The sequence below is a fragment of the Pseudonaja textilis genome, chromosome 3, assembly GCF_049901715.1.
Source record: "Pseudonaja textilis isolate UNSWEBS1 chromosome 3, rPseTex1.2, whole genome shotgun sequence".
In the NCBI taxonomy this organism is placed as follows: domain Eukaryota; kingdom Metazoa; phylum Chordata; class Lepidosauria; order Squamata; family Elapidae; genus Pseudonaja; species Pseudonaja textilis.
Window position 1 is genome coordinate 81,628,371 of NC_141992.1, and position 25,720 is coordinate 81,654,090.

The 25,720-nt window shown below is 36.3% G+C and overlaps 1 protein-coding gene across 8 annotated transcripts in view; it reads left to right on the forward strand.

The window, feature by feature from the left end:
* ABCA4 (ATP binding cassette subfamily A member 4) overlaps nucleotides 1-25,720 on the forward strand; it is a 112,093-nt gene that overhangs the window by 65,528 nt on the left and 20,845 nt on the right. For all 8 annotated transcript variants that reach the window (XR_015742929.1, XM_087930206.1, XM_087930205.1 and 5 more), the window contains 19 exons: nucleotides 89-266; nucleotides 2,800-2,931; nucleotides 3,626-3,765; nucleotides 4,213-4,350; nucleotides 5,968-6,158; nucleotides 8,833-8,926; nucleotides 10,304-10,509; nucleotides 11,051-11,099; nucleotides 11,788-11,999; nucleotides 12,962-13,086; nucleotides 14,664-14,762; nucleotides 16,704-16,893; nucleotides 18,760-18,854; nucleotides 20,107-20,139; nucleotides 21,135-21,240; nucleotides 21,325-21,399; nucleotides 22,318-22,487; nucleotides 24,057-24,234; nucleotides 24,510-24,625. Coding sequence is in view for 7 of the 8 variants with exons in the window: in XM_087930206.1 (XP_087786332.1) it covers nucleotides 89-266; nucleotides 2,800-2,931; nucleotides 3,626-3,765; nucleotides 4,213-4,350; nucleotides 5,968-6,158; nucleotides 8,833-8,926; nucleotides 10,304-10,509; nucleotides 11,051-11,099; nucleotides 11,788-11,999; nucleotides 12,962-13,086; nucleotides 14,664-14,762; nucleotides 16,704-16,893; nucleotides 18,760-18,854; nucleotides 20,107-20,139; nucleotides 21,135-21,240; nucleotides 21,325-21,399; nucleotides 22,318-22,487; nucleotides 24,057-24,234; nucleotides 24,510-24,625 (2,527 nt within the window). In the remaining variant the exon portion in view is untranslated. The remainder of the gene's footprint in view (nucleotides 1-88; nucleotides 267-2,799; nucleotides 2,932-3,625; nucleotides 3,766-4,212; nucleotides 4,351-5,967; nucleotides 6,159-8,832; nucleotides 8,927-10,303; nucleotides 10,510-11,050; nucleotides 11,100-11,787; nucleotides 12,000-12,961; nucleotides 13,087-14,663; nucleotides 14,763-16,703; nucleotides 16,894-18,759; nucleotides 18,855-20,106; nucleotides 20,140-21,134; nucleotides 21,241-21,324; nucleotides 21,400-22,317; nucleotides 22,488-24,056; nucleotides 24,235-24,509; nucleotides 24,626-25,720) is intronic.

The window sequence follows — 25,720 nt, forward strand, 5'->3', positions numbered from 1 at the left end:
CTGATGTTAATAAACGACTTAGCTGTATAAGAGTTGTAACCATGAAACTTGCCTCTCACTTTTAAAATAGATTTTTCTTTATTTCAAGCCAATCCATATTTTGAAGTGGAGCCCTCTGGTTTAAAGCCCGGCGTGAGCATCCAGAATTTGGTGAAGATCTACTCCAATTGTTCCAAGCCAGCAGTGGATGGAATGACCGTTACCTTCTACGAGGGCCAAATCACGGCTTTCCTTGGCCACAATGGTGCTGGAAAGACAACCGTTATGTAAGTCAGTCTGGCTTTCAGGAAAAAAAGATCGATAAGAAGCCAGCAGTTAAGTCATTGGACTAGAATTGGAGGATCCTCAACTGTGAAAGTTCAGTATGTGGCTTTGGCAAACCACTTATCTTTCATCTCACTCTATTTTAGAGTGTTGTTGTTGGGGAAATTTGAGGAGATTATTACTTCATGTATATAGTTTTGAACAGGAAAAAATAGGCAGACTTAATGGTGGGTACACATCAGATCAAGAAATAATATTTGGGCATCTGATCTGCTGAATGTATATGCTTAGATTTCATTTAACATTTTGAAATAATGCATAGTTTCACAGGAAGATTGTGCTTGACTCCTATACAAGGATGATAAAACTGAGCATTATGTATTGAGCAAATTCATATAATAATGGAATGACAAATTTCATTAACTTTGCTTGTGATGATAGAGTTTACTTTTGCCAATACCTTTCTGCTCTGATTGTACTTCCTGCTAATTTCACTTGCTTTCAAATTCTTCATTGACTCAAAAGGCAAATAAATAACCTTAAAAAGTCATTGCACCAAGTATGCTCAGTTGAAAGCAAAAAAAAAAAAAGTCTAAGTCTTACCAACAGTTGGGTTCAATGCCCTGCGTGTGCTTGTGGGAATGTTATATTTAGCTACATTCCCTTCTAAACTTGTATGAATGGCAGCTGACATATTGATTCAGAATAGTCTTTTCAATCAAAAGTGCTTCTAAACAGCTGTTTGTCCAATGAGTCAAAGTATATTTTGTGTTTTAATTAGTTTAATTGGGTTGGAGGGACCATGGAGGTCTTCTGACTTTCTTTTCCAATAAAGCTTGAAGGATATAAATGGACATTTTTCAGCTAGAAATAAATTATATTTGATCTTTTTATAAAATTAAATGAAACATTTTGAACTCAACCTGACCAGCTAGTCAAGGGGACCTGGTGCCTGTTTGATATTGCAGCCTAGCCTTCTTGGTTGAAGATTTAAATGTTCAAGCGTATTCTAAATTTGCATGGGCATAAAGTTTTTCCTTGGAGCTACCTGGAATTTAGATCCAGGAGTAACCCTTTCCAATGTAGATAGTACCTTTGCCCCTAGGAATAGGTTGATCCTGTTCTCTTCTCTCAAACATTGTGAATTATGATGTCAGTTTATCTACTTCAGCTACAGTCTGAAGGAAGAGGAGAAGAAAAAAAAAATATATTCTAAAATAGGCAAAGTCCTGGGAGAAGGAAATGCCTAATAAATATGAAATAGAAGAAACAAAAGCAGATGTCTCTCTGGAAGAGTAACATTTTCCTGGGGTCAGGTCTTGCGTTCAAAGAGATGGAGAGTATTTTGTCTGGAAAAGCTGAAAAAGCAATGAAATCACAATGTTGATATGGCTTTTGGGCCTATGAGAGTTCCAGGTGCATTGTTTCTCCGAAGTCTGGACAAACATTTTTGGCTTTAATTTCCCAATGCCGCTAGGTTTCTTCCTGAGGAATTTTGGGATACTGTGGCCAAGTCAACATTGCAAAAACTCTGGACATTGCAGTACAGCTACATCTGTCAGTTTTCATAGGAACATAGAGATGAAAGTAGATCATATAGTCTCTGTCCTTGCTATTACAGTTGAGGAAGTCTACCTGTGCAACATCCTTAATAAGTAGGATGTATCTTTGCTAATAGTCTACCATACTCAAAGGTAGTTTGAACCACTCTGAAATTGCTCATTTCTCCCTAATGGTCTATCAAAATACTGTCTTGTCATTTGAACCTGCTGCCTTAGATCAAAATTATTTATGTAACATTGAATAAATCTTCCCCATTATTGGTATGACAGCCCTTCAAAGATTTGAGGATGACAAAGTAACTTTAAATATTCTTCTGGTATTCTGAAATAAGAGACTTTGGTTTTTGAATATGGTTTATGCAAATACACAGCTAAGTAGTCCTAGTCCCATGGAGAATTTAAGGTTAAGAAGAACTTTGAGATGTTTAACCAGGTATGTACTGCTTGCCAGTTCTCCCAATTAATGGCAGGCCATTCCCTCTTTTTAAAACCCAGGTCAGAGTCACACTAATTCTCTAGTTCAGCATAGGGAGAATATTTTTAAAAAATACAGAGTAAGAAGAGAATATGTATTTTTATTTAAAAAACAGAAATACCATTAGAAATCCCTTAGTATTAACAGGTCATTTTGCACATCCTATCTAGAACGTATTATATGAATATCATCTTCAGTCAGTAGGAAGATGGCTTTGAATGTAAGATAATTGCTTTCTGGGAGGGAGGGAGATGATTCTAATCAAAAACATACTAATTAATCCATTCATTTTTGCATTGTGTTCACTTGAGTGTCTCCAGAAATCTCAGGCATCAGTTAATGGCATCTGTGGTCTCCATTTATCTGAAATAATAATAATAGCTGCAATTTAATTGTTATTTACAATTACTATATTATTATCATGATTTCTATTTATCCAATATTCTTTATTTAGGTACCGGAATAAAGGTTTTAGTGGTCTTTTTTTTTTTTGTCAAGGTCTATCATTACAGGTCTTTTCCCACCCACATCTGGAACCATATTGATTGATGGAATGGACAACCAAACACACATGGATTCCATCCAGCAGAGTTTAGGCATGTGCCCCCAAAACAACATATTATTCAAGCAGTAAGTGCTAATAGAAATGTGTTTCAAAGTTCTCCAAGAGGCCTTGATTTTGTCAGTAAAATGCTATAAGGTGCCATGATATTGATATAAGAGGAAGGTCCCAATCTGCAAGATAGCAGATTATGCCCAGGATGTGTGGGGTCTGTAGATATTCTCTCAGCCCTCTTTCTGGTCCATGCAGTATACAGATCTTCAATGGAAGGCAGGCTGATTGCAATAATTTTTTCTGCAGTCCTAACCTCTCCTGTTTGGTTGCTGTACCAAGCCAAACATTTTCTACTTGTATTAAATAAAACTACAAACGTTGGCAAAATTTCACTTCAGTACTGGCACTCACTATCATCTTATTCTTAGTCTCCTGTCTAGACAGATCAAGACAGATGTTCTTCAACCCATGAAAGGGTTCTCCATAGCTGCAATAGAACTTTCCTAGTATTCTCAAATACTATTTCTGATGGATTATGTTCTCTCCTCTTTCATAATTAATGAAGCCCCTCCTTCCCTCTCCCGCTCCCTCTCTCACTCAAATAAGCCACTTGGAGACATTGCTGCCAATACGGCATACAAACCTATTTCTTTTGCCCCTGAAAAAACATTTTTGAAGAAATATGAAAAGCAGCATTTGCAACATTCTCATTTATTCATTCATTCAGTTTCCCTTTGGTCAGTTAAAACCACCATTTTTTTTCTTTAGCCTTACTGTTGCAGAGCACATCCAATTCTATGCCCAGTTGAAAGGAAGAAGCAAAGCAGAAGCAAAACTGGAAACGGAAAAGATCCTGGAAGACATTGGCCTACCACATAAAAGGAATGAAGTGGCTCAAAACCTGTCAGGTGTGGGAATTGGAGAACCATAATTTGTCCAAAAAGCTACAGTAATCTGTTCTTATTCTGTATTAAGACTGTATTTCTATCTTTATTTTTGCAAGACTTTCTTGCAACATTTTATAAGAAAAATGTTGAATGCACATATTAAATAAGAAATAAATTTCAGAGCAATGCTTTGTCTGATAGTAAAACCTAAACAAGAATAATATGGCATCTTGAGCTATAGCATACTTCTTCTGGTCTAAACTGTTATGCAGATTAATCCATTTTATCAAGTGCTAAAGTGGCTATATTTGAGTTTCTACTAGACTTTGTAAAGTTGACTTAAATATCTGATGTGAATTCTCTTGTATGCTACCCAAAAGCAAACTGTCCTCTATTAAAGTAGACCTTTCTTGGATAAAAATATATAACTATGTTTTAAGATCCCCCACTGCCATTTCCCTTAAATAGGTGGCATGCAACGGAAACTATCTATCGCCATTTCTTTTGTGGGTGAAGCAAAAGTAGTAGTTCTAGATGAGCCTACATCTGGAGTGGATCCATACTCCAGGCGCTCTATTTGGGATCTCCTTCTGAAATACCGCTCAGGTAATTTTATTTCAAAAAAAGTAACTCTGACTTTAAAACAACTTTATACTGCACTATATGAAGCATGAGTTACTTGATAATAGTTTGGGTATGCATGTGTACTCAGTGTTGAATGTATGTTTTGTATTCTACAGCACCACAAAAAGCCTGTCTTCCTTCCTTCCTTCCTTCCTTCCTTCCTTCCTTCCTTCCTTCCTTCCTTCCTTCCTTCCTTCCTTCCTTCCTTCCTTTCTCCTTCCTTTCTCCTATCTTTATTATTTTTACAAATAACTAAAATCAGCCAACACACTTTCTCCTCGTATTTTCCACACAACAACAACCTGAGCTAGGTTGGTCTGAAGGACACCAAACTAACTCTCTCTTTTTGTCTATGTGCCAATAATTATATTTGCCTTCTGAAAATAGATTTCCCATTAAAATGAAACAGTAGCAATCATGAAGTTCATGGACTTTATGGTGGTGTGTCAGTGCTCCCACCCCCAATCCATTTCCAAATGCATTGAGCACTTTCTGGGAGCCATTAGTTTGTTTATTGTGATTAAAAATGACAAGATGACACACATTCTCCGCCAAAGGGGGAAGGTGGGAAATAACACCTGTCTCTAACATGCAACTTTACATATTTTGTCTTGCTTTATTGGTTGACAAGCCTTTGTAGTCTAAAACCTAAGGCTGTTAAGACATAACTAATTATATCTGGGCAGTATTTTGACAGGTGCACTCGACCCTTTCCTCATTATTAACTGGTTACTCAACCATGGGGGAAACTATTATTTGGATGAATAAAATTAATGGATAATCATATTTCATTGAATATAAGTGATGCTGGATTATTATGTAAAGTAATAGACATATTGAGCTCAAAAATGCCACAAAAATACTAGTTTCATTAGTTGCATTATGTCAACTACAAGAGCTTGTAACTATTACAAAACTTTAATTATAAAACTATTATAAAACTTAAGGTTAATTTAATGAAGCTATTATCCCTGTGATTTTTTTAGCTTTTATAGCATCTGTCCATTTTTCTTGAACTGGACATTTATTGCTTAGCTAATTATACCATTTGCACTATGCATGCTTCCTCACATAAGGGTACCTTTTGAATAAAGTTTTGTGAGGTAATATATTTCAAGAATCGAGGTGAAAACATGTGGGAGATAATGCTTATGCTGTATTAATGATTTCTTTATTTAAGTGAATTGGCTTGTTAGTTAATTTAATTGTAGAACATAAAATATATATATATATATATAAAATGGTTGTAAAACTGGGTGAAATCATGTGACCACTTACCACGGTAATTCCAGGCTCAATTACAGTCCTAAGTTAAGGACCACATATATTACCAACAATATGTTCTTCCCCATGGTGCCTTCTGGCATAAAAAGATTGCCTACTTCTAATGTAGATATTTGAAAATTCAGGAGATGTGAACATTGCGCACTATTCTCTCTACCCCACCCTCTGTGGCAGATGATCAGTGTTTGAAATAGCATGAAGCAGTCAGGGACAAAGGGTTCCTGTGTGCACATCTGCACAATCCTCTGTATCAATCCCAGGTAGACATCCTGCATGCCCGAATGAATGTTTGACAAATCTGTTGCTTCCTCTCAGGAAGAACTATCATACTGTCTACCCATCACATGGACGAGGCAGATATCCTTGGAGATCGCATTGCCATTGTTTCCCGAGGAAAGTTGCACTGCTCCGGGTCACCTGTTTTCTTAAAGAACTCCTTTGGATCAGGCTTTTATCTCACCTTGGTTCGCAAGATGAAAAGTGTTGAAAATGATCAAATGGATGTAGTAAGTGGTTGGCACCGTTTTTGCACAAATAGTCTGAAAATTTGCATTGGCCCCAGAGTGAATTCATATATTGTGAGTTACTCCATAATTACATACATTCTATTCAGGGGGTAAAATCAAGTGACACTACTAAAGAACAGCTTGGCTGGCCCTTAAATATCAATTATGCTATATTCTGTGCTATTTCCATGGCAAAAATGAATGGGAGGCAAAAGAATGAAAGAACCAACCTTTATTATTTTTTATATTATTTATAAATAAGGCATTCATGTGCGAATCTTAGTTGATAGTGGTTGGTTAGGGAGTGGTAGCTGAAGAGTTACATTGCAGCTATAGAGCTCAGGAAGAAATATACTTAAATTGAAAAAGTAAAGAAGAGAATCAAAATAGGTAGATAAGTCACATAAAAGTAGGAGAGGATGGGTAACAGAACTAGTAGATTGAAAGGACAAATATTAATTACCTGTATAATTGCAGCATCATTAAAAACTAAATGTCTTTTGATCACTGCAGTACCTTGTATCTGTTTATCTTTGAATGTGGTTCAAAAACTTGAATCACTCGAAACTTTTGCTACAGATACGGACTGGGAATATCTAATCATATGATGCAAGTATATTTCCAGGCCCAGTTCGAGGTTCAAGAGCTCTCACAAACAGAAATGAGGTGGATGGCTATGTTGTGGGGTTCAACTTAAGAAGCTCCTTCCAGAAAGGCATAACTGGTACCAATCTCACCATCATTACCACGCCAAAGGCGTTCCTCCAGGCACTTCCATAGCTTCATATTCAATTTCATTTTGATTGCCTTATGATAAGCACCTACTGTTGTTTTTGTTATGGCGCAATAGTGCCCCCTAAAGCATCGGGGGAAGTTGAATGAACAGAATGCAGCTTTTGCTTTCCAAAAAATTGGTTTCCCTTTAATCCTATGAATAGAGAGGCATAACTAGTGGGATCTTGATTGGACCATTATCATTCCATCAGGAGTTACTATGTAGGAAGATGGTTTATAGAAACTAGCAAATTCTGATTTACTAGGTAGGCTCATGAGTTCAGAGCAGAGTACTTTAATAGCAAAATTGCAGTCTATTCCCTCAAAAAGATGGCTTTTAATTATGCTTCATATTCCTAAATTGAGAAAAAAGGGGAAGTAAGAGGGAGGAAAACCTCTTGTGAACAGCCTGGGTGTCTTGAAAACTCAGTAACTTATTCAAGGATGTAATAAATATCTAGTTTTGTTAGATTAGCCTGGTTGTATTGATTGTTTTGAATTCTTATTATGTTGCAGTAACCTTCCCTGGCTTTTCCTTGCATTCTGTTTCCCCTAATCCATTCCTTTTAATCTAGAGATTTGACTTTATTGCTTTAATCAGGGAATTTGAAATTTTGAAAAACTTCAACATATGGAAGACAGCATGGTTCTATATCTAGGCTTTATGTTCCTGATTGGACCATGTTCTGTATTTCTAGGCTTTGAGCAAAAGAATATAAAATATTCTTCCTTCTATTTTCTTAGAGCTGATCTCAAGGGAGAAACCGCCAATACTAGTCCTGCACTGTTTGCCTCTCTGCTACTAAACCCACCAGGGGTGTCCAAGCTTGGCAATTTTAAGAATTGTGGACTTCAACTCTCAGAATTGGGCTGGGGAATTCTGAGGATTGAAGTCCACAAGTCTTAAAGTGGCCAAGGTTGGACACTCCTGCATTAGACTATATATCATAAAAAGCTTAGCCCCGAATACTTAGACAACATCTCAGCCAATAACACCTAATCTAAACTAAAAGCAGCTGAGAAGGAGCTATTCATCTCCTGATAGTGTGATAGGCAGAAGGAGAGCCTTGCCATGACCACACACAAATAATAAAACATTCCAAAGGGAACAGCTCCACTTTCTTTTGGGTAAGTCATAATTGAAGAAATGTCTGTTCACCAGGAATTTGTAGGATAACAGTTCAAGATCAGAGTGCCTTTTAAATTACCCAGTGTGTAAGTTTTTAACTCCTTTCTGGAAAACACTAGTTTCATTTGTGTCATTATTGTTTTGAAGGATAGCCTATTCCTTTATGAAGGTTGTATGTTCCACTTTGTAACTTTAAATAAAATACCCCATTGCCAATATGTAGGAGTTCTGTAGAAATCAACTACGGGTAGTCTTTGACTTACGATCACAATTGGGACCTGAATCTGCTGCTAAGCAAAGCAGTTGTTAAGTGAGCCATGCCTGATTTTACAACTTTTTTGCTATGTCTGGTCAGTGAATCATTGTCATTGTTAAGTAAACCATGCAGTCATTAATTGAATCTGGCTTCTCCCACTGATTTGGTTTGATGGAAGCCAAGTTGGGATGCTGCAGCTGTGGTAAACCATATATGTGGTCACCAAATGCCTGAATCGTGATCACGTGATTAGAGGGATGCTGCAACAGTTGTAAGTGTGAGGATCAGTTGTAAGTCACTTTTTTTCAGTGCTGTTGTAACTTGGCAAGATCACTAAGGGAAAGGTTCTAAGTTAAGGAGACTCTGTATTCTTTTTTCCCACGCAGATACATTTTCCCTAAGATTGAGGAAAAAGCTGTTCTTCACTTACCTGGAAATGTTCGCTCTGTGTAACTATATGTATTATGTAATGTGAACATACAGAAAAGAATGAAGATATCATTGTTTTCTTCCAGACCTCCTGTAGCCTAGGATCCAAGTGTTCATGTTCCTGCTCCAGCTGCTGTGCCTCGGTGGACAAAGGGGATACTGTTGAAGAGGAACTAGAAGGTAAGAACAGGGTTTGCTTCATATGTTCATTGCACAATGTTATAAAGATGGAACTGGCTTACTCACTTTCACAAACAATGGGTCTATCAGTGGTTATTAGGCATAATAAGTAAATAGAGCTTCGGAAGACAAGATGTTTAGAAAAACCATCGGGGAGTGGCCATGATAAAATTCTCCTTGGAGGCCTCTGGCATAAAAGGCTATTTATGTTCAGCAGGATTCTCATGCTTCTAGTGTATACACACATTATGTCATTTTGGACTACATTTTGTAATCCCAGCATTATCACAATTCCAACTTTTGAACAAATGACCATTGATCAAGAACTTCTATAGTGATTAGAAAGTGTACAACTGAAATCAATATGTTCATATCCTATTTCTACTGTTAGTAAATGAGAATGATAAAGATTTCTCCTCTACCCTTTTTTCTTCAATTTGCGTTTTAATTTTTTTTTCAAATAGCATTTATGAATACAAAGCGTGTGTACAATTTCATTTAGATACATCAACCAAGGAGTTGCAATTTCAGTGAAAAATCCCCAGCTCTTGCTTTAAGTTAATTTGTCACTTGCAGAAATTATAAACTGTCATTCTCAATGCTATTTGAGAAAGCCAGTTTGATCTAGTAGTTAAGACAACAGGCTAGAAAACAGGAGGTTGTGACTTATAGTCTCACCTTAGCCATGAAAACCAGCTGGGTGACTTTTAATCACTCTTTCTCAGCCCAACTCACTTCACAGAGTTGTGGGGAAAAGAAGAGGAAAATGTATTGGATACATACGCTACTTCGAGTTATTTGTAAATAAAAGAAAGGCAGATATTAAATAAATAGACAAACAAGCAAAATACTTGATAATGTGATCCTTGAAATATATTTGACTGAGCCACAAGGGTCATAGTGAACAGAATGAAATGGCTATTCTCTCTCAACTCCCTATAGAAGAGAATATATATGTAGCTCAGAATTGAACTATGGAGACCTTGAACTTGCTTGATTGCTGTCAGACATTTCATTACCCAACTAGATAACATCATCCGTGTGAATGAGTGTGGAGTCTGCTCCCTCTTTATACTCTATACAGAAACTTACCCTATCCGTTTTGAGGGGGGGTTGCAATCAAGCAGAAAACAATATCCTAAATAAATAACCACTAAGGAGAAAACTATACCTGCCCCAGAACTGGCAGGGCAAGCTACAGTAAATAAACAGGTAGTAGACCCTCCCACATAACATTAACAAAGTTACTTCGATAATGAAATGCCGGCAAGTAAACAATCAAGTTCAGAGAGCACCAAGTTCTCTCACCTCCTTTTATAGATCTAATTATAAATAATACTGTTATAAATAATTCACTTTATTTATTTCCTCAACTAGGTAATGTGAATGAACTAAATGAAATTGTCCACCATCATGTTCCAGAAGCACAGTTAATTAAAAACATTGGTCAGGAACTTGTCTATCTTCTGCCTAATAAGAATTTTAAAGAACGAGCCTATTCCAGTCTTTTCAGAGAATTAGAGGAAACCTTGGCTGACGTGGGACTCAGCAGTTTTGGGATCTCAGATACACCACTTGAAGAGGTTGGTAGTCTTCAGATATTTAGGCAGTTTACTTTTGTGCAGTCTTTGCTTTCCTATTTTGGATGGATGCTCCAAACTAAATTGTAAACTCATCTGCTGATATTAAGCAGATGTTTGAGTTTTTGGAGAGGTAGAAATCATTTCTATAGGGCAGTGATTTTTTTTCTGCATTGTAATAACAAATATTACTAGAGTAGTAGCTATTAAATTAGAACTGTCTGATGGGAAGATAGGAGTTGTAATTTAACACATCTGAACACACCAGAATAAAGATACAAAGTGAAGGGGATAAAGATGGGATAATTAGTATAATCCTATACTAACTTAGTACTATAGTTAGTATATTTCTTCCTATTACTCCAATTTTTTAAGATTATTTTGTACCCTTTTAGAGTTTTTTAAACATTAATTAAAAATAAAATGAGAGGAGCAATATTTGTGTTGCATTGTGTTGCATTGGGGTGGAGGGAAAGGATATGCCTAAAGATGTCAGTGCTTACTTTGCTTCCAGACAGCATCTTCTCATGCACCTGTCTTTCAGGTTTTCTTGAAGGTTACAGCTGAAGCTGACCTTGAAATACCCAATACAGGTATGCATTCCATGATCAAGTCTCTGAAAACCAAAGTTGATATGAAAAGTCTCCCATATTTTAATTGACTTGCAAAAATTGGGATCAGGCATCCATTTCTACATTGTGAATTGACTGGGTATTATATATCCTTGACCTATGACAATTGGGATCAGAATTTTTGTTGGTAAGCAAGGCAAGGCATTTGTTAAGTGAGTTGCACCCAAATTTGTGACCTTTTGTGCTACCGTTGTTTATTGAATCACTGCAGTTGTTAAGGTGTACCACATGGTCATTAAACAAAACTAGCTTTCCCCCATTGACTTTTTTGGAAGTCAACTCAGAAGGTTTCAAATGTGATCCCAAGATCCTGGACCGTTGCAACTCTTGTAAATACATGTTGGTTGCCAAGTACCCAAATGTTGATCACATGACCGTGAGGAATGCTGCGATGGATGTGAGTTGAGGACCAGGCGTAAGTCAGTTTTTCAATCTGGTTGTAACTTTAGTCACTAGATAAATGGTTGTAAGGTGAGGATTACCCGTAAAGACAGTTCACAGATTGATGTTAATATTTTAAAAATCTATTGTTATGTCTAAACTTCAGTCTTGAAGAAATAAATGGATCTCTTGACTTGTGGGAATAAAATGTTTTTTTCATTGTGCCCTGAACAAAACCGGCATGGGCATTCTGATTTGTAAAATCCAGGAGCTGCCCAGGAGAATGCTTCTGCTGAGGCCGAAGAGGGAGACCCCCAAAGAGCTTCAGCAAAGAGCTGTACTTCTCTGGAAGGAGATAAGAGTGATGGCAAAGGATCTTGGCAAAATAAAGGTGGCCAACTTATTCTTCAGCAGATTAAAGCTCTTCTCATCAAACGTTTCCATCATACCACCCGTAGTATTAAAGACTTCTTGGCTCAGGTGCATGCTTACTAATTTCCTCCCCAAATGACGTATATTGAAGATGTTTGTTATAGTTCTACTGTAATTGGAAAGTCCAGAGTCCTACATTGTAGAATCAACTATCCCTTTTGGTATGTTAAGTATTCAGTGATTAAGATGTTGGGCTGGGATCAAAAAGATCCTGATTCAAGTCCCACCCAAACATGGAGCTCACAAGGGGCTTTTGGACCCTTTGTACTCTCTCTGAAACTAACCTACTTTTAGGGTTATTGTTGTGAAAATAAAGCGAAAGGAAATAGTCTGCCTTGAACTCCCAGAAGAAAAGTTGGATGTAAATATAACAAATGAATAAAAAGAGTGAGAATTATACCACACGTACATAGCTTAGATAGAACACTCTTTTGGCTAGGTATTTATATCCTGGAGAGTTTGGTAATAGTTTGCATATATTCTCCATACGGTGGTTCCACCTCCAGGAAAGTCTATCCAAAAGCTTAGAAAGCCACTGGGCAGCAACTAGATTAAACAATGCAGCTGCCTAGGCTTTTTTAGTCTTATATGTTAGTAAGAACTTCTCATTTAGGATTTTAAAAATGTAGAAATTGAGATTTATTGTATAACCACATTTTTTAATATGAATTATAACCAGATAAATTTCCAGCACAGATATCCACTCTGGGTCTTCTTATGTCTTATATCTGAATGGGACATAGACATTAGTGGTTAGAATGCAATATTGCAGGCTAACTCTGCCCACAGCCAAGAGTTCGATTCTCACTGGCTCAAGGCTGACTCAGCCTTCCATCCTTCTGAAGTCGGTAAAATGAAGGCCCAGATGGTTGGGGGCAACATGCTAACTCTGTAAACTGCTTAGAGAGGACTGTAAAGCACCGTGGGGCAGTATATAAGTCTAAGTGCTATTGCTATTAATAGGATACTGTGTGACAGCAGGTATTTGACATATTCCCTATTGCTGGCAGATTGTTCTACCTGCTAGTTTTGTGTTGCTGGCTCTGATACTTACAGACATCATCCCTCCATTTGGTGAATATCCCAGTCTAACCCTCCATCCTTGGATTTATGGACATCAATTTACTTTCTTCAGGTCAGAGGATTCCTTAATATGTTTATTTTTGAAGTAATCTTGTCTTTGATGTTTCCTACATTCTGGTTAGCACCGATGCTCGTTAATTCACTACTTTCTCTAAGATATTATTTTTTAGATTTCTGTTTTAAACAAGTCCATATCTATTGTTGACTTTGCTTTGTTCTTGAACATATTTCTCTACGTAGCTAAACTGTGAGATACTGAAATTCTGTAGATAAGGAATGCCTAAATGAATGGAATCTTTGTCATGTATGACCAGACCATATAATCATAAACATATTACACTTTTATTGATTATTGTTCTTCTTTCTTTTAAAAAAATATTTTTATTTTAACTGTACTAAAAACTGATGGGAGCCAGTTCTGAGTATTGTGATACATTAATGTAATTGCTTAACCTGATACAACATAACACAATTTTATAAATAGCGAATACAATACATATTATTTAAGTTGACCTTGATTCCTTGTGATTTCAAGGGCAAATTTATGTAATTTTCTGAGCAACTCTTCGTTGCTGTTGCCTTTTTCTACATTATTTTTGACTTTAACAGTAGCCTTACATATAATTGTGGGGTTTTCTGATGTACCCCCATCTGTATTCTGATGTGATCTGACCGCGATTAACTTTTAAGATCAGATAAGATTAGCTAAACTTCACCATTCGTTGGAGATCATATATATATATATATATATATATATATATATATATATATATATATATATATATATATATATATATACATACAACATCTCCCTATTTGGATCATTGCTAAATATCGCTTATGAGATTCATCATCTCAGTTTTCAAAGACTAGATATACTGAGTTTCAGGAGATGCCCCCACTCCAAACTCAGAGTTTCACTTGTCAGGATTTTTAAAAAAATTTCTCTTAATATATGGAGAAAGGAGCAGTCTCTTTTTTAATATACAAAGAAAAATGAAGTAATTAGAGTTTTGATGGATTACAATCTGTTCCTGACCCATGAATTATATGGATATTGAGTAGTTTTCCAGAAAGAGGGGTGACTCATAACTAAATAAAAAAAAAATTCACTTTGTTGAGATACGATATTGCATTGGCCTAAGTCTAGTACCAGGAACATGGAGAACAGACTTGATTACAGTGTTGATGAATGAAACTTGGGAACAGAAAATTCCAGAAAAAGTCTTCCATGTTGTTACTAAGAGTCCACACTTACTTGATAGCACAAAATGAAGCAATAGCATTAGACTGAATTGGAAAAGTGTTGGATAAGCAAGCTTTGTGAATTGCAAATGTTCAGCCATAAATGTTCTACGATCTTCCCTTTTATATAAAACTATTTTCCATTTGTTAACCAGGACTATGCATGAATGTCTTTGCTTATCATGTCTTTGAGAAATTAGCAATTAGAAACTGTAGCAAACAACAGTGTAATTTTTTTTAAAAATAGTAATCTTTATGAAACCTATAGGCTTCTTTTAAAATTGAGTAGTTAGTAATATCTGCAGTGATTCTGCTAATTTTTATTTGCAATTGTACTTTTCTATAGTTAATCTCTTTTTATAATCTAAATTATAATCTCATTAGCAATGAACAGCCTGACAGTGAACATATGGTTTCTCTTCGTGATGCCTTTTTAAAGAAACCAGGATTTGGAAATCGTTGCTTGAAGAGAGAACCCCTTTAGTAAGTTCATTTTTTCTCTCTCACTCTCTGTCTCTTTCCAATTATGAAGTTCCTATACTATTACTGAAGTTTTAACAAGATAAAGTCCCTTCATCCCACAACATTAAGCAAGAGCCTATGGAACAATAGACGATTTTAAATTAGACTCAATGGAATGAAAGAGATTTAAGTTAATCACAGCCAGATTAAGTCCCACTGATCTCTATCACTGACTAAATGTGGAACTTATCTTCTACGCTATATTCTTATCCCCCGATGATTACTGATTGCCTTACCTATAGCATTACAGCCTCTTTGGGTTGCTTTTCCAATCTGTGATGCAAGACTCCAGATAGAAGAACTGCACTGAGAAAGAAATAGGGTGGTGAGATTAAAACACTTGTTTATAAATATTTTATTAATGTGTAACAAAATAAGGGTTGTACAGCTATTATTTTAATTGTTCGGTCTGTCGAGATTGTTTACAAACAAGAAACAACATTAAGAAAATCTGGCTAGGTTCACATGAGTTACTTCTACTTCATCCATGTGCCTATCTATTAGAAATAAAACTATCCAGTTTAAGTGGGTTTATAATTAAATGTATACAAAAATGGATCTAAATAAGCTGATGTCCATGCTGGCTGTAACTTCTACAATCTGAGTGCTAATAAATCTGGAAGGCAACATCTTGGAGATAGTTTGTCTAAGTGTTTGTTTTCTACTTCTCTTTCTATCTGTTCATTTTCTCTTTGCATTGTCTTCCAAGAGATGGAATTTTGTATTGCATCTGGAGTAAGGAATTTCAGCCTACAAAGATTAAAAATAGTGAAAGTGATCTTGCTTTTTGATGTCCTCCTGCCACCATCAGAGTCAGCAGTTTGTTTTAATTATTTTGTTTTGGCAATCAACCATAATACATAGGAATAAACAGGAGGGTGATAAGCTCAGAAAGTTTGGCCTTCTAAACTTTGAGTAGAAGTAGTGATTTGAGGAAAATGGAAAGTTGACAAAGGATAAAACAAAATATGAAGTGAAGAAGACCTGGATGTTAACATAGTGGAAACCTAAAATGTGAACACCAACCAACATAGTTTCAGAGTTCATCATATATTTACAGTTTGTAAACCTGTACAACTTCTAGGTTTACAGTTGGTGCTAAGGACAAAACAAACTATTCTATGGGATATGTAAAATCAGGTATTATCATTTGTGTGTGTATTTTTTTAATGGGCCTTGCCTAGATACACTAAAACAAACAGTTTTACTAGTAATTATATGGCATCCATTACTCTAATTTGGGGAGGTGGTTAAGAGGAAGACACTTTGGTTATTTATATTGCTGTTTAATAAAGCAGTTAAATAAGTCTAAAGGTTCAAGGAAATAGTTTCCTCAGTTACTCTCTTTATAAATCAGAGGAAAGTCACCTTATAAATCGGAGATGCCCAACCTATGTCCCCAGGGTCAGGTAGAGGTTTTCAGACACAGTATGGTCATCAGTCAGAGATGGACGGATTGCATCTGTATTGATCAGAAAGTAGAGAGTAGATGATCTATGAGATTCCTTCAAACTCTATGATTGCATGTAGTCTCTGAAAAACCGTGAACACTCTCCCTAGGGACCTCCAAAAGTTTGTAATTTTTAATGTAACAGAAACGTCAGGTAATGATATTAATTGTATTTAAATATAAATTTAAGTAAAATGTAATTGAAGTTTAATTTTTAGGTATGAAATTAGATTAAATTATTTTTATATGGCTTCTATATGAAGCCATGTTAAAAAAAAATCCACAGGCTTGCGATGAAGAAAAACAAAGTGTCATTTGTTTCTGTTTGAAGAATACTTAGGAGGCATTCCCTTGAATTTTTGGTCCTGTTACCAGAGGTATACATTCAATAATTTTGCAAGATCATATGTGATCACTTTGATGTTTTCACTGGGTTTTGAATCCCTGCATAGTAACTACTCTTGCACTGCTACATCAATGGCCTGGAGGACACCAGCTATCCCTTATCGCGTGTCTGCCCTTTTTCGGACTAACACATGGAGTCCTGACAACCCCTCACCTGCTTGTGAATGCAGCACTAGGAAGAAACTCACTATGCTACCAGAGTGTCCACTGGGAGCGGGAGGTCTTCCTCCACCACAGGTACTGTTTGAGTATCAACTGCTAACATGAAGCACTGTGACTTTTGTTGAATTACATTAATAGTGGGGAGGCAAGATCTGGACAACATATTCAGATATATTGATATGGAAGAATAGCAATTTTGCAAATGATATAACAAATGATATAGTGTTCAATATATTCATGTTTTCATTGTAAATCATCCCAATAACTACAAGTTTGTTTTGTTTATATTCCATCATTCTTTCAGTATTTTAGATTGGCATGTGCTGTTTTCTTTCCTCTTTATTTTTTTCTCTCAACAATTCGCCATGAGGAGTCTGCAGGAATGTGATATTATCCTTAAAATGAGCATTGTTCTATTGTGACATAAATTGAGCTTCTTTTCCATATCTATGCAACATCCTAATATATGGATATTAGGAACTCAGCAACATTCATTTTTACATTATCTTCTTGATCCTCTCACTCTTTGTGGTGTGCCTCTGACTGAGCTGCAATAGAGTTTTTGGCCCATAGTTTCTCGCCACAGGGAGAGTTTCCCTGATTAATGGTAATGGCTGAATGAATAATGGCAGACTTGAACCTGGATCTCCCTACTTCTGATCCAGCACCTTAATTACTACAAGTTTTGCTTTCTTTTGTTTTTGTCTTTGACCATTAATCAATAAAGTAAAGTAACAAAATCCTCTGGGCTGATTGTACTTTACAGAAATAGTTTTAGAAACGTTTAAATGTTTTGGGGATGTATTTTTTAAGGAAAAACAGAACATTAAGTTAGGGGCTACTCGGTTGAAAAAACTGGATGAGCTCTGGATGGCAGCACAGAAGTAGAGAAGACCTGATAATATTAATTATACTACTCTGATCGCATCTAAAGTAGTATTGTACATTAATACAGAATTTAGAATACTGTTCAAGACTCCAGTTCAGAAGGGACAAAGAACATTTTAGGAATGTAAGTATCATGGGACTTTCCCAGCCTAGGAACTAAAGTTCTCAGAAGTCCTGTTACTCATTCCATCCAGAATGAATCCAGGTTGGAAAAGACTGAAGATATGATAAACTGTAATAAAAGGGTATCAGTAATGGTAATTTTGAACATAAGGGTTTTTTTTAAGGTACGCAGAGATTTTGTTTAGCTTGTCAGTGAAAATTCATAAGAACATAAACTGTTCTTTCTAGAAAACAGGCATGTAGTAGGAAACTATTTCCAGACTGCTTTGCCAAAACTTATTAGATAGGTTATAAAATTGCTATTACTTCAAAGAAAATAATCCCATACCTTTGCTATGGGAAAGCAACACTGCCCCTCAGTGGTTAAATTCACATTCTTCATGAATTTTACTTGCTAGCTACAAAAGAATTGTATGTTTACTCAATTATCTCAATCTAAAAAGAAATGTGTTCATTTAAAATTGCAGAAAATATGAAGAGTCTTTTGGCACTTAAAAGATTAAGCAATTATTGAATAAGATTTTGTAACTCACAGACTGTTTCATTAAACTTATTAGACTTTAAAGTGCCGCAAGACTTTTATATTTATTTTCTAAAATTACAAATGTGTATATGTGTTTAAATCTTTATAGCTGTTTTATAGTAAAAGTCAGGTTAGAAATGTCAGCTGCCAACATTTTTAGCTCCCTGCTTACAAATCTTTTGAAGCATTCAGCAAATCCAGTGTGGTTTATAGTTATTTTATGTGGCTTGAGATCAAAACACACAAATAAAATCCCAAAGGAAGACAAGGCAGCTTTCAGATTCCAGTAAGAAAAACCACTTATTTTAATCTAAAACTTTCCTATGAGATCTTTTCTTGCCTCTGAATCTCAGAAATACTAAATTATAACCACAAAGAATTTAATGAGTATTTTCTTCATCTTATAGAGGGTTCAGCATAGTACAGAAATTCTTCAGGATCTCACTTACCGAAATATTTCTGATTTCTTGGTGAAAACATACCCCACCCTAATAAGAAGCAGGTTGGTTGAGACTTTTCTATTTATACATTTTCAAATTCAGAAGCTGTATTGGCACATAACACTAAACTGTAATGGCAGGTTCCCACATAAAACTAGTAAAAAAAGAAACTATACAATAGCTTTGTGTGATGAATGATTCTAGCTAGGAACCTGTAGCAGTTTGTATGAATGGATTGTTGATATGGTCCTAAGACTTCTGAATAACAAGTCAGCTGTTCAGTTTTTTTGCCGGGGTGGGTGGGTGGGGAGGTTCAGTTGCATCTAACCATAATACAAATATGCCATGGCAGAATATTATTTTTCTGCCCTGTCTCCATGATATTGAAAAGAGGAGGTTGTATGCTATAAAGAAATAAATACAGTAATATAATCAAAGCTAATCCAGTACCTGTTTTCTTTTAAATGAAAGGGATTATTGTTACAATGCTCACAATGCTTTTTATTACATTAATAAGTTTATTATTACAATAAATACAATAAAGTATTGCTGGGCTTTCACCTTTGCACTTTCAACAATCTTCCCTCTGCATTCTTGCTCTGGAAATACAATGCTATCCTCTGGGCTTGAGGCATGAAGGAAATAGAAACTATTACACATGTGCTATTACAAAGCAGTTTTTATTAGGGTTTATGCTACAATTCCAGAGCAATCAGGTGCTTATTATGTAGCTTTCCTACTAGCTAACAAAAACATTTGGACCACCTGTAGTGGTGCTGTGTTTTGCTACTCAGCTTCAACAGTGCCATCAAAGACACTTCTAAATGATAAAGTTCCACCCATGTAATCCTTGCTAGTTCCCCGCCCTCCCGGTATACACATTTATTTGTCTGTTTGTCTGGCTTCTGGCCATAATAAACTTTTGCCTTTTGTCTATTGGTTTTTTTATTGTTAAAAAAACAACAACCCAGGTTAGATTGTGTATATTTGCACAGAAAAAGAACTGAGCAAAATACACATCAAAGAATTATTTTCTATAACTTGTACTTTCATAGCTTCTGTGCAGGTCGGATGAACAAATAGTGGTCAGGAACAGGGATTAAGTGTACAGACTGCATAAACTCATCCTTTTCACCAATCACTGAAGAGGCTTATACATTTCTAAAGTGTCATCTCAGTCAGCAGAATAGCCATAAAACCCCCAAACTTATCCTCATGGCACAGACATAATTTTGTATCCAAAAGCATTTTAATTAATGCAGTATATTAAAGGTTATTACATTTTTAATTTTTTTTTTTTATTTTCCTTGGCAGATTAAAAAGTAAATATTGGGTCAATGAGCAAAGGTAGGACACCTATGCGTTGTATATCTTTTGTTTATTTCTTTAAATCTAAAGAATTTGATTTCAAATAAATGACAAATAATAAGATAGGCCTAATCAGTGTTATTTTGTCTGAAATACAAGTAGAGGGCTATGCTAGGTTTGGAAACAATACAAATAGCCCTCACTTTGTTCAGTGACTATTCAAAAATGTAACAGTGCTGAAAAAATAATTTTATAGCCCATTTATGACCTTCACAGCATTTCTTAATCGTGTGATCACCATTACAGTACTGTTCAATGCCCCTAATCTCTCTAATCCATCTTGCAGAGCAGAGGAGAGATTGGAGAGAAAGGGTTTGCAAGAGAATAAACTGCTCTTCTACACATTGAAAGCAATGAAATCATGCCAGCAGCCCAGTCCTGTGAGCCACAGACATGCTCCATAAACAGCTTATCAACATTTCAGCGTTCCTAAGGGCAGGCAACTGGTTAGGAGGCAAAGAAAAGCCAAAGCTGTGATATTGACTAGTCATGTCTCTTTCCAGCCAGAAAACATAGTCATGAGATTTCCCATTTAATGACTGCTTCGTTTAGTGGCAGACTTGCCAGTTCCAGTCAGGGTCATTAGCTGAGGGCTTTCTGGATTTATTTTGTTTGTGCAATTCACTATCAACAATGAAAAATGAGAATCATTCCTTTTTGTCTCAAAGGTGCTTTTTGAAAAGGCAACTGGACTATTTTTTATTGAGGAAGAAGAGATTTCATTTCTTCAGATGAAGCTTCTTGGATGAGAACCGAAATGTCGTCTTCTTCCTCAATAAAAATAGTCCAGTTGTCTTTTCAAAAAGCACCTTTGAGTCAACTATGACCTGGAAGAATCTCCATAGACATATTCCTTTTTGGGAGAGAGGTACTGTATAATTATGTTGAAGGGACCTTTTATTGTGTTCATTATCTATTAAAAGTGGAGTATAGTTTCCTTCATAGAACTGAAGATTATGTAATCTTGTTTATAGATATGGAGGAATTTCGATTGGAGGCAAACTTCCAATACTGCATATTACTGGAGATCAAATTGTTGATTTTATGAAGGACGTTGGTCGAATGATGAATATAACAGGGGTAAGAAAGAACTCTTGCATCTGCTTTGTCACTTACACTAAAATATAAAGAAGAAATTTTGAACCTTTGTTTTCTGCTGTCTAGGGTGAAAAAACAAGGATTGCTGCTAAAGAAATGCCAGCTTTTCTTAAATATATGGAAACTGAACACAATATTAAGGTATTTTAAAAGTTATTTTCATAAAATCTTGCATAATTTGAGCATTGAACAGTAAGTTCAGTAAAGGAGCATTAATTTAAAGAGAATAAATTTTGTTATTATTTGATTGAGATGTTTGCCTTTTAGTAAGGAAATAGAAGGGTCAATAGAACAAGAAAAGGTATATCGATCTGTTTTACAACCTTTACGAAATATGACTGTAATGGGCTGGCTGCATTACAGTTGTATGTACCACTTGTGTAAGCATATCCATTGAAGCTTTCTGTAAGGGAAAGCTTCAATGGATATGGTGTAGTTCTGTAATTGTTCTTTAATATAAGCCAATCGTATGATGATCACTAGATGGGAGCAAAGTGATACAGAAATTTTTTTTTTGCTTCCATGTAATGTTTGTCTAGATACTTTCACTCAGATTAGCAGGCCTATTTAGAAGGATATGAGTTTCTCAGAAAAAAAAAGTGATTAAACTTCTGCAAAGCATCTTCAGCACTCCCTATACATGCACATTAACGTATTGTTGTTATTCGAACCCAAAGAAAGAGAAAAAAGAAAGTTTGACTTTTGCTGTTTAAATATAAAAACTGAATAAAGACAGGAAGAAAGAAAAAAAAAGCTGGGAAAAAGCTCCAGCTTTCCTTGAATTCCAAGGAACAAGCAAATGCTGAAGTATGAACTAGAGGAAAAAATTTTTTGAAAGCCTGGAACTATTAGCCCTGATTTGTCATGGGGAAAAACCCCAGAGTACTAATGTGCATGTAATAATAAATAAAGTAGATACAACAGCTGTTCAGTTGCTGTCATTAGCAGCATGAGCCTTTAGGCAGCATGCCCCAACCTGTTGCTTGTCCCTAATAAAAATAAGAATTTTAAAGGATTCTGACTGGCTGAAGTTTGTAATCTTCTCCACTGTTCTTCCAGGTGTGGTTTAACAATAAAGGCTGGCATGCTGTGGTCAGTTTTCTCAATGTAGCCAACAATGCCATTCTGAGAGCCAACCTGCAACAAAATGAGGATCCAGAAGAATATGGAATAACTGCTATTAACCATCCACTGAACCTCACTAAGGGTCAGTTGTCTGAAATCACTGTGTAGGTAACATTCGTTTGCCTTTTAAATTCTAAAAGCAATAGCACTTAAACTTATATACCGCTTCACAGTGCTTTTCCAAGCAGTTTACAGAGTCAGCATATTGCCCTCAACAATCTGGGTCCTTATTTTACCGACCTCAGAAGGATGGAATGCTGAGTCAATCTTGAGCCCGTGAGATCCGAACTGCCAAAATCCTGGCAGCCGGTGATCAGCAGAAGCAGCCTGCAATACTGCATTCTAACCACTGCACCTCCGTGGCTCATAATTCACTCCAATTGCAGCTTTAATTCTATTCCTCCCTCCCTTATATGTAGCAGGTCTGGATACCACAGCTTAAAGCTTAGAAAAATATGTCTTACTCCTTACTAGCACTGATGATGTTACCTGGTGAAAATCCATCTGGCTCAGGTCCAAGCCAGGAATAAAATATAATGGAGGCTGATTGGAAAGAAAGTTTAATGATGAACAGAACCATGCACAAAGACAGTGTGCAGTTCTGGGTCAGCTGAACAATTAGCTAAATGAGTGCCAGGATTTTTATACAGGTCCTGAAATGCTGCTGTGGGGGAGGGTTTGTGCAATGAAAGGACTTTGTGTTCTGAAAGGAGTTGGGCAATTCCTATTGTGGCTAATGGCTTTTGTCCTGTGCTGGATCTTGGGTGAAGGGCTGCTGTACTAATCGTACCGTTCTGCTTTTGTTAGCTGTCAAACTTTGCTGCAAGGAGTTTTGAAATATCCTGTCTTGAATGGATTTCTGCCTGTAGTATTTGTTTTCCTTATGAATAGAGCCATCTAGATAGTTGGCTTCCTCATTCAGTAAGCTCTTTATCTCTTTATCTCTTTAAACGCTGGCATCTGCTGTGGGCTAAGAAAGACTGGGGGGCAGCTTTCTGACTCTAAAAACATGTTTCCCCATTTCTCTTTTAGGGAAACATAACATTCTGCCTTTTTAAATATTTCCCAAAATATTTCATTCTTCTGAGGTGGGGCTTCTCACACTGGTTTGGTAATGAAACGACTGTAAGAAAACAAGCAAGCTCGGAGAGCACCAAGGACCCCTCATGTCAACCCAGAGCTACAACTATTATCCTTTATTAGTAAAAATATGTCTGTCGGCAAGCTAAAAATATTTATACAATAGTTCTTTAAAAGTGCATGTTGTACATCACACAAAATTGGACCCTTACAATAAACAATCTCAAGCTACTTATATTAACTGCTATATTTATACACAGTTTACAATAAATGAGTGAATGATGGGAAATGTATGGTTGCCTCTGCAACAACAATCCAATATTTCTTTTACCAAGTCACAACTGGTTCACATTCCTTTCTACACCAGTAAAATGAAGCAGGAGAAAAACTCAACTATGCAGCCATAGTTAAAAGTTTAGCACTATTAGATTCTGTCGGAACAATAGGAGAACTGGGACTTTTGTCTTCAGTAGTGGGTAGACAATCAACCCTGCCTAAGGTCAACCTTGTGGTGAAATGGGAACCTAACAAGAAGTAACTTTTGCAGCTTTTGGTTCTGGCTTATTGGCTGTCCTCGGCATGTCTCACTACAGGCTGACCACCTCAATAGATGCTGTTGTTTCCATCTGCGTGATATTTGCCATGTCTTTCATCCCAGCAAGCTTTGTCTTATATCTGATCCAAGAGCAAGTGTCAAAAGCCAAGCATCTCCAGTTCGTCAGTGGTGTGAGCCTTTTTGTTTACTGGTTCACCAACTTCCTTTGGGACATAGTGAGTTATTTTGCTTCCCTTTATATACTTTTTCAACCAGACGCCAGTCACCAGAATGGACAATAATTATGCTGTTGGCAGTTATGGCTTAAGTAGTTTTCCACAAGTTTTTCTTCCTACCATCTTCTTTTTTTTTTTAGAATATAACATTGTTTTCAAAAAAATCAAGTAAGACAGAACAAGCCAATCTCTGTTTATTTATCTTACAAAAAGCTATCTTTCTGAATAGCTCTTCAATTTAATACATACTGTATTTTTCTTTTCCTCTGTGCCAGGTGAATTATATAATGAGTGCTGGCTTAGTGGTGGCAATATTCATGAGTTTCAAAAAGAAAGCATACACATCACCAACCAATCTTCCTGTGCTTATAATATTGCTATTGTTATATGGGTAAGTTATCTAGATGTCTTATTAAATATGTGAAATGAAACAAATATTAGTACATGTTTCAATAAACTGTTTTTTTCACCATATTACATTAATTCTGCAAAACTCTACAGTTTGCCTGCTTATTTCCTGGAATAATTCAGTTTTGTTAATGACTTATAAAAACTTTAGAAATAGTTCTTACTTAACCTTCTGCAATGGGGCCCGGCAACTTAGTGCCTGTGCCGGACTTACATCAATTCTGCTACAGTTGTTAAGTGAATCTCTGTGGATTATTAAGTACATCACATGACTATCATACTATTATATTACTGTAATGGTCGCTGAACAAGGCAGTTGGTAATAATTGTGTAATGCATCATCTTCTTACCTATCTGGGTTTACTCTATAATGCTTCATGTTTGCTATGCTTTGGGAGAGAGTTGAATTCACAGAACACAACTCTCTCCCCATTCCTTTTTAATCACCTTGTGACTCACCATGGGGTGAGCATGGGGTTAGGTATGCAGATGATACCCAGGTATACATTTCCATCCTGGGTGTAAGAAGTTATGCTCTCAAGGTTTTCTCTCATTGATTGGAAGCTGTAGAGATCTGGATGGGGAAGAACAGGCTTACATTCACCTGTTAATGAGATTGAATGAATGGGGACCGCACTAGGGTCTTTCATTACTTCTAGTTTGGGTTGCCACTTCCCCATACAAAATTAGTATCCAGTGTGGGGATCCACTAGACCAGGGGTCTTAAAAACTTGACAGCTTTAAGACTTGTGGACTTCAACTCCCAGAATTCCTCCTCCAGTCATATTACCTCAGGAATTCTGGGAGTTGAAATCCACAAGTCTTAAACTTGCCAAATATGAAGACCCTTGCTCTAGACCAAGGCTTTCAAACTCCTGGCCTGCAGCCTGGATGTGTCACCTGCAGGCCACACCCACATCCATTTTAGCGAAGGGGAAAAAAGTCCCAATACGTCATGTGACAATGCTGTGATGATGTGAGTTTGACACCCCTGCTCTAGATTCTTAGCTCCTGCTCAAAACCAGATCAGGAGGTCTTGCTTACAGTTATTCATGCCTTGGCCATCTCACGGCCAAAT